Raw genomic sequence first — 8848 nt, 5'->3', positions numbered from 1 at the left:
TCATACCAACTATGTTCCTAAAAGAGTGGCCTACTGCCCTACTCGAGTCTTGACGCCTTGAGGGGCACTATTTGTGCTAATGGTGAATTTATCCCAAGTCTTAAAATGAGTCTCGAGGTGAGTCTAAGTCTTGGTATAATGTGATAAAAGATTACAACAAGTCTTGAAGTGAGTATGGAAATCCAAGACCCACTCAAGATTCACTTAGGACTCCACTTTTTCTCCAATCAATAAAATTATACCATTATCATATTATCCTATTTAGTTATCTTTCTTTTAAGAGTTTAGTTGAGTTTGAGACGAGTCTGAGGATAATGCGTAAAAATAAGAATAATCTTGTCCGAGTCTAAAAATGGGACAAGTAGTAAATTAGCCCCAAGAATTTGGTGTGATGTGCAATGAACCCCATACCTTTTAATTAAAGCAAATCAACCTCTTAACTTTTCTCTGACGTGCAACCGACACCTAATCAACATTTATCGGCACAATTTAACCGGAAAACATTAATGTAAGATGAAAAGACCCTATTATTTTCTAAATTAACGGCAGCCAGATACTTGTTACCTTCTCCTACCCTCCAAAATCTCCAATCTATGTGTCACTATGTAGACAACCTTTCTTCGGCTCCCTCAAGGAGTCAATGACCCATTTTATATTGCTATTTGTAGGCTTTTGTTCCGCTGGTTCAATATACAAACTCAAGATGCCCACATCTTGTCTCCATAATGTGAACAAATGTTTATAAGGGTGGGTCTGCAAATGTTCATTCCTTTCACGGGGATTTGAGAAAAATAATGGTTGAAGATATGATAAATATGGAAAGCAAATGTCTCTGGTTTCATTCCTTCTTTCCCAACGAGAATACGAATTGATTAACAAATTAAAGGTTGACTACAATTAGAGCCTTAGATGGGTTAGGAAGAGAGATAAACATTTGAGGTTTGTAGTGTTTAGTGTTTCGTATTAATTTTAGTAGTTTTCCGGTGATTTTTACTCTTTGCTGTTGAGATTATGCCGAAAAATATTAATTAGGTGTTAATTACACGTATCATAAAAGATTGAGGGTTAATTTGCTTTAATTAAAAGGTATAGAGTTCATTTACACATCACACAAAAATCCGGGGGCTAATTTATCACTTTTCCATAAAAAAAATCAGTTAAAACCTAATGTGACAAAATCTAAAAAATTGAAATTGATTCTGAGCGATCAACTCACCCTTAACCTCGCTAACCACGGTACGTGCGGAATCGAATTACCTCAGACGAAGGTCTAGACTCTAGAAGTAGAACCTCACTACGGAGTACAAAACTTCCAAACCCAAAATTCAGAATCAAATCATGCCAACACTTTCTTCTTTCTCTTACTACCTCCCGGCATTAATTTAAGAAACCCTAACTTTTTTTTTGTCCTATTTCAATTCCTTCGATTCGTTAATCAACAATTCAATCAAACTTTCTTTCTCCTCAAAAAAAAAAAATCTTTCATAGTCTAAATTTTATCAACAATGGACATCGAGCAGAAGCAAGCGGATTTAATCGAGCACTTTGTGAAGCAAGCGTCGTTAAACAAGGGTTCTTCCCTCGCTTCAATCATCATCGAAGCTACTTCTAACCCTTCTCTCTTCGCTTTCTCCGAAATTCTCGCTGTTCCCAATGTCGCCGAGGTTTTTCTCTCTCCTCGACGTGATTTCTAGGTTTTCTGTTGATTTTATTTGTATGATTAGGTTTTTTATGTGGTTGTTGGTTTATGATTTTAGTGTGTTTCTGTAGTTGTTTTGTTAGGGTTATTGGATTCATGGAATTTGAAAATTTTCCTTTTTGGGTGAAATCATACCGGTAAACGAAAAGTCGGTGTTTGGTAACCGCGTTCTAACTGAATTAATGGTATAAGTTTAAATGGATTTGTGGGCGGACGATAACTAAGAACGCAGCAAAGATGATGGTTTATTTATGAATTTACTGGGGTACTAATGTTCTGTGATGAATTTGAGCAGGGCTTTTTAGAATGTGCTGAGATTGATGTCTAGTATCGTTGTTGGAACACTAATTCTTTAGGTTGGCGGAGTGCAGGTTTGAGTGATGGGTTGGTAGATAACTTGTAGCTGCAATTCTGCAGTCTGAAGTTGGGAATTGTAAAATTGTCAGGGGCTCTGTTGATCATATTGTATTATTATTAAGATAAAGTCATTTGATACTGATCATTAAAATCATATGGCATTGACTAAGAAATTTAGGAATAAGGTTGGAAGAGAGCTTTAAAGATTAAGCGCAATCTGTCTAACTTCAGTTAGGGGCAACTCCTAATACATTGAAGTTTTGCCATAGTGTTCTCGAATCTTGTTTGACTTCAAAATATTACTTGTATTTTTGTGTGCGATTTTTTCTGTGTGTAATCGTTGTTCTCAGTGCAGCTCCAAGGAACTGAACATTCACTGTACCTTAATCTTCTCCGCTTGTTTGCTCATGGAACATGGAGTGATTACAAGAGTAAGCTTTCAAGTTCTTTTTAGTTCCATATGTGTGGCATTCTGTGAATGTCCCCCCACCCCTCCCACATATTTTAATTTGTAGGTAGCAACCAAAATATACTAGTTATTTTGATATGACATCCAATGACGTGGTATACTGGTGTGTATTACGATTAAGTGAACTTGGTAGTGCCATAATGCTTTCTATCCGACCCTTCATTGATACCTTGGTTGTTAATGACGGGGAACATGAAATTGCTATGATTTTGTGCAGGCAGTGCTGGATCTCTACCTCCACTGGTTGCTGACCAAATACTCAAGTTAAAGCAACTCACCGTGCTTACTTTGGCCGAGACAAGTAAGGTACTTCCATAATTTTCTTTTTTTGAGCCCTTGAAGCTGCTGTGGATTTCCTTTGTCAAGACCTAGTGTTTTGGTATGAAGTGCTGAACTGTGCTTATACTAGCTAAATCGGATAGTATACTTATTGTAGTTCCTTACTAGGAATTTGCATGAAATCCCATCTCCTCCCTTTCCCTCTTAAAATTAGAATTGAGACTGTTTTAGTAAAATGTATCCTGGATGTTGCCATACTACTTGGGAACCAGAGAATGCTAAAATTCATGTATCACACATTAATACTAGTGAGATTACTTGCTGATAGCTTATATGCTTTAAGGCGATGAGTATCATAAGAAACTAATTTTGCGTTCTGGATAAATTGTTACTTTTGATTAATTTCTAATTTTTCTCATCTCTTTTTAGGTAGGATGTACTGTGTCTTTATCATCTTTAAAATCTTCTCCACGAGGACTTAATTTCCTGATATGCTTGCGGTTTGTAAACATCAGACCACTATGTCAGCTCCAGTTTCTAAACTTGGTCTATGTTGATGTTCTTGAGTAATATATACGTTTTACATAGGGTTTATCTACAAGTCCAGTCGTCAAGACCGGTGAGGGTTCAAAAGTTCAGATGTATGAGTACTAGAGGTTCCTTGCACTTTATTGTCTCAATGTGTTAGAATGTACTGGTTTAGGAAACCAGAGTAACAAACTAACTATTATGGTATCATGTCCTTATAGGACCTAGGTTTTTGTTATACAGTTATGATCCCAGCAATATTTTCAAGCCTTTCTTTTTTGCAGTTCTGTTGATACAAGCAATGCATAATTGGTTTATGATTCTGTGCTTCCTTCTCAGTCTTATTGTGTTTTTTTTTTTAGATTTCTTAAATTTCTGTGCTGCTTTCAGGTACTACCATATGATCATTTGATGCAGGAGCTAGATGTTACAAATGTGCGTGAACTGGAAGATTTTCTTATCAATGAGTGCATGTATGCGGTATGTTTTCTGGTAGCTTTTTTTCATCTTCATATAAGCTGATTGAGTTAACTAATTTGATGTGTTCTCAATTCTATTCTGGTTATCATATGTGAATATTCTTTTTTTTATTCATGTTATGTGTCCTTTTCTTTCTTCTCCTGAGGTGTCATCATATTTCTACAGTTCAGATTTGGAATTCATGCCTATGTTTCATTTAACTCTGTTCTATTTCTGGTGTTCATGTAATTTTCCATCGAATGTGAATGATTTAAATGGATGTCATGTGGAGTCTCCTTGTGAGTCCCATTTCCAACTGTCAGATACTTGTTGTAGCTTCGTCTATTTGTTGGTTCAGGTCTTTATTCTAACATTTAGAGATTCAGCCATATGATAATTTTAATTTTGGCTAGCTGTGAACGCAGCACAATCACTGCAACTTTTGTATTCCAGGCCCGAGTTACGGGCTGTGGCCTATCTCCTCCTTATGTCACGAGGAAGGGTTGTTTCTGTTTGTTTTACTATTCCTTGTTTAACAATGGTACTTTTAGCCTGACTAACTTAAGATTTTCCTGGAAAATTGGCCATCATCTTCTTGCTCACCCCAGCACCAAGACACCTTCAGTTGTAAGTCTTGCCACATTATATCATTGTCTGATGTATATGAACTTTTTGGTACGTATCTGAATTGAACTTTTTGGTCCTTGCGTGCACTTATTGGCCCTTAGACGTAATTATGCAGCTGTGCTGTGGATACCATATATTGGGGCATTTCTACTTTTATGCTATAGGGTTGGACAAGTTTTCTTCCAAGTACACACATGCTTGACTCTCAGTATGATGAGTGTTCATGGAAAAGCTCGAAATATTAAGCTGAGCTGTTGTAGTGCTTGTAAGCTAACATCTATTCTTGGTTGACAGGGCATAGTTAGGGGAAAGCTTGATCAGTTCCGAAGATGCTTTCAGGTGGCTATAACTACACCTTATTTACTCCCTTTCCCTGTGTTGTGGATATGTAAACTTTTAGAAGGTTCTTGACTTCTTACCAAAAAAGAAACGTTTGGAAGGTTGAAAAAGTTATGTGAATGCAGGTACTATTTGCTGCTGGAAGGGATCTTAGACCAGGGCAACTGAGTAGTATGATACAGACAATGACTAACTGGTATTTACGCATTTTGCATAAGCCTTTATTTTCCCCATAGTGTATAACATGCCAATCTGGATCACCTTTTTATTGTATTTGTGATTTATGTTGATTGACAGGATGTCGTTCACTCATTCTGATGGATTTTGTTCATTACTTTATTTGTATTTTTTATTGAAACACTTATATTATGGCGGATTCATTATTCTTCTTCCTTCCCTTAATTGTGTTGCAAGGAAGTTCTTCGTTGCACTTCTCTTCTAATATCCTCACTTGGTCTAAAGAAAACAATGGAGAGCATATGACAGTAGGAGAGAGGATAAGTTTTTGGTTAAATTATCTCCCTAACACACCCAGTTATATAAGATGTCACTGTCTCCATCCATACCTTATCTGCTTAAATTTATTTTGACTAGGCGATCTTTGTGAACATGACTATTTTCTTTGAAAATAAGCTTTACTGGTTGGAGTTTGAAGCCTTTCTTGTAAATATTTCGAAAGATATGCTTCCAACTTATTGGATAATGGTGCTCAGGTGGGGCTATGGCCATTTGACACTTCAAATTAAGCCAGAAACATCGAAAGCATTCTGAGATTTGGTTGGTCCTTGTCCAACTTGGGGACCCACACACATAATCAAATCTCACATCTAACGTGTTTAAGAGGCCCAAGCAACATAAGCTTGTCACCTTGAAGAATATGACTTTGATTTTCCCCCTGGTATTTTTTGCCCCCATGTGGTGTCTAACTCTAGCTTTGGATATAAAGAATGCAATATATACCTTTTTTTCTCCTCTTTGACACCTGAAATACGATAAATTGCATGTAAATGGTTTGATTTGATTCTATACTTTCTTTTTAGACCACCCCTTCGCTCAAACTTGGGAAGCTGAGTAACAAAATTTTCACCCTTTTTTACTTGTCTTTTGGCAGCACATCATGCTGTCGTGAGTGTTATATGCATTGTTGTGTTGATTGGTCATTTTCATAGAAGAGTAGTTCTTTTTTGCTGTATCTTTAGCCATTCCAAATATATATTGAGGTTTGTGTGGTTTTTGTATCTGTAATTAAAGGCTGGCGACTTCAGACAACTTACTCCTTACAATTCAAGAGAAGATAAAATGGGCCGATGCCATGAGTGAGGTGGACAAGAAACATAAAAAAGAAGTTGAAGATAGAGTGGAAGAAATGAAGAAGACCGTAGTATCTCACAAGGTGTGAAATTCATTTTTTCTGCTTTGGGATAGTTCCAATTTACATGCTATATTGAATGTTCTGCGCATTGTCAACCGTCTTGTAAAATGCTGTTATTTGGTCTTATGTCCATTCCTTACTGAAAATGTTTATTCTTGTATGTTAAATTTCTGACCAATCATATTTATCATGATTTGGGCTCAGTGTTCTGTCTGTTATGGTTAACCTCAACTAGAACATTTTAGTACTTGGTTAGCACGTAATAGTATCTGGGTTTAGAAAGCATTTTGTTTGTTGTTTATATTATGGAGTATGTTGGTCGATGGTCTTACTTACATTGTGGCAGAAGTTACACACTGTAAGCAGGCCGATATGGAGTTCCGGGGCCACGAGGAGATCTACTCTGAACCTGGCGGAGTGATGGACTTTGAGGAAGATAGAATCCGACCTAAGAGGTAGATTATCTGAAGCCATCTCTTCAATGCTGCACCTGTTTATATGCACATTTATGTATTCAATATTACTGAATTTAGTGGATTAATTTATGTCACATTATATAAACTGCAGGAGGCGGCATCCACTACATTGAACAGCAGGAGATGAGAGTGGTTATGAGGTGATTAGTGGTTTTGGACAGTAGCAGACTGCACAGAAATCTGCTTTCAGAGATGATACACCTTTGTTTTTGGACCATTGTCACTGATCTTTGACCTTTTGCAAACCTGACAACTATACAAGCCTCTTGAATCTGTGTCTATTCATTTTCAGTAGAGTAGGCGGTCTGTTTTGGTGTTGAGTATTTCATGGGTTGATCATGGGATTGTAATAGTTATACTTTTATTTTCGAGATTTAGTGAAGATTAATAGTTATTACAGCTCTACAATGTTCTTGATTGATCTGTGACTAATCTAAAAATTCTGGGGTGCTTCATGGCAAGATGTGAATTTGATGGGCTCTTGATTTCACCATCAATCTTATGACACTGTTTCATTTGAGCTGTAAAGTTCGGAGTTATGGTTGCTGAAGAAGGTGATGAAAATGTACCTACTGAAGCTTGGGTGTTCCAACTTAGTAGGCTTGTGGCTTGAGCCTTTAGGTTAACCACAACATTCCCAGTCGTGATGCCTATAGCAAAACGTTGGCGAATACCGTCTGCTTGATTGGCGAATATTTAAGTTAAGGACCTGTTATATTTGAAGTAAGTTTTGATATGTTCTAATAAGTGGAAATAAGTTGTGATTGGCGAATATTAGGCTACTTACCATAATTGTAGTTAGCCAACTTCATCCACTATGCGAATAATAAATGCCGGCTTTACTCGATGCAAATAATATAGAACATCAGACTTGATCATGTTTGCGCAACTCCATTTTAGAACTTCAAAAAGGAAAAAAGTTGTTCAAGTTTCCTCAAGCAGAACTTTGACGAAGTTGTGTCGATTTGTACTCCGTAGACATGAGCAGGTACGTAGGTACTATATGATGCAAGAACTTTACAATTTGATAAATTAAGGTAATGGTGGTACAATTTACACTTTGAAAATGTTGGTTTAGCTTTTAACACCTAAAAATACGAGTATACTAACTTCGTGTGAGAAATTTCTGCTCGAGTTATAAAAGTTTAGAATTATCGCTATTATTGAGATTTAGGAGTTTGTTATTTACGAGTTGGTTCATCACATTTGTAGTATTGTACTATTGTTGATATTATGGAGTATACGACAATCACTACATTTATTGTTAGGAGTTTTTACCCTGTGTGATGCACGAGTTACTTAATTAAAAAATTCGGTTACATATGTTATGTACTATAAAGTAAGATATGCAAATTTTGAAATAATAAAATGTGAAACATTTGGAGTATAATGAAAATAAATTTAGAATGTGGGTGGAACAAATAAAAATAATTTTGAAATAAAATGAACATCTAATGAAGGAGGAGAAGTGAAAAAGATGAATATAATTTGATCTAACAAAAAATAAAATAATATCAAAGAGATGACATGTGACATCACTTTATGCAAATATTGTGTTTTAAAATATTAGTATAGATGTTGCTATTTATGATACCTTAGGAGTTAGGATACCAAAGTTAGAGCACTAATGTGAAACCCTTATATTTTGCTCATAAGCAAAATTAATTGAATATATGAAACTTAATTGATAAATAAAGCTAATGAAGTTAATTCTACATTTTTTTTTATGCAAGCAAGGAACTTCAAATTAAAAGTTAGTTATAACTTACAACAATACATCGATGGAGGTCTATCCTCCAAAAGAACATCCAAAAATTTGAACATTTCATCTAATTCTACATTTCATTTGAACATCATTTGTTGCAATCGAATACGGAGTACATACCATATCTTATAAATAATTCACACTCACAAAAGGCCTTGGCAATAATCAAGGCAGGTTCGACAAGCACGGGATGACACAAGAAGAGCATACTTCCCTCTTGGTGTTGTGGCCTATGTATTTTGTTACCTATGAAGTATGTGTAATGGTCTATAAAACCTTAGTGGTTTAGTAGTTGTAGTATATAGTTTGTAAAACCTTTTTAATTATACAAATTTAAGCCTATGTCATAAAAAAAAAATAAAAAAATAAAGAATACGGAGTACCATCTTATGATCATCATAAAGTTGTCTTTAAAAAACTTATACGTAAAGAGTAGTATTTGTAGATGTAGGAGAAAGATTGTATACCGTATTTATCG

At 35.7% G+C, this 8848-nt stretch overlaps 1 protein-coding gene across 3 annotated transcripts; it reads left to right on the top strand.

Moving 5' to 3' along the window:
- The first annotated feature begins 1266 nt into the window (after positions 1-1266).
- Positions 1267-7004, top strand: LOC110803936 (COP9 signalosome complex subunit 7). 3 transcript variants are annotated; one of them, XM_022009489.2, is made up of 9 exons: positions 1267-1664; positions 2412-2487; positions 2743-2831; positions 3723-3812; positions 4713-4757; positions 4883-4953; positions 6009-6150; positions 6479-6584; positions 6697-7004. In XM_022009489.2, exons 1-8 carry the CDS (start codon positions 1506-1508, stop codon positions 6548-6550), a joined length of 744 nt encoding a protein of 247 aa, XP_021865181.1. In that variant the 5' UTR covers positions 1267-1505; the 3' UTR covers positions 6551-6584; positions 6697-7004. The 3 variants fall into 3 exon arrangements, with proteins under 3 accessions (XP_021865181.1, XP_021865180.1, XP_021865179.1); XM_022009488.2 differs by having other exon boundaries at positions 1271-1664; positions 6476-6584; XM_022009487.2 differs by having other exon boundaries at positions 1272-1664; positions 6496-6584.
- The last annotated feature ends 1844 nt before the right edge of the window (positions 7005-8848 follow it).

This window comes from Spinacia oleracea, chromosome 2 (genome assembly GCF_020520425.1).
Source record: "Spinacia oleracea cultivar Varoflay chromosome 2, BTI_SOV_V1, whole genome shotgun sequence".
Classification (NCBI taxonomy): Eukaryota; Viridiplantae; Streptophyta; class Magnoliopsida; order Caryophyllales; family Amaranthaceae; genus Spinacia; species Spinacia oleracea.
Note: the sequence above shows the minus strand (reverse complement) of the source record. Positions and strands in the feature narration are given on the sequence as shown.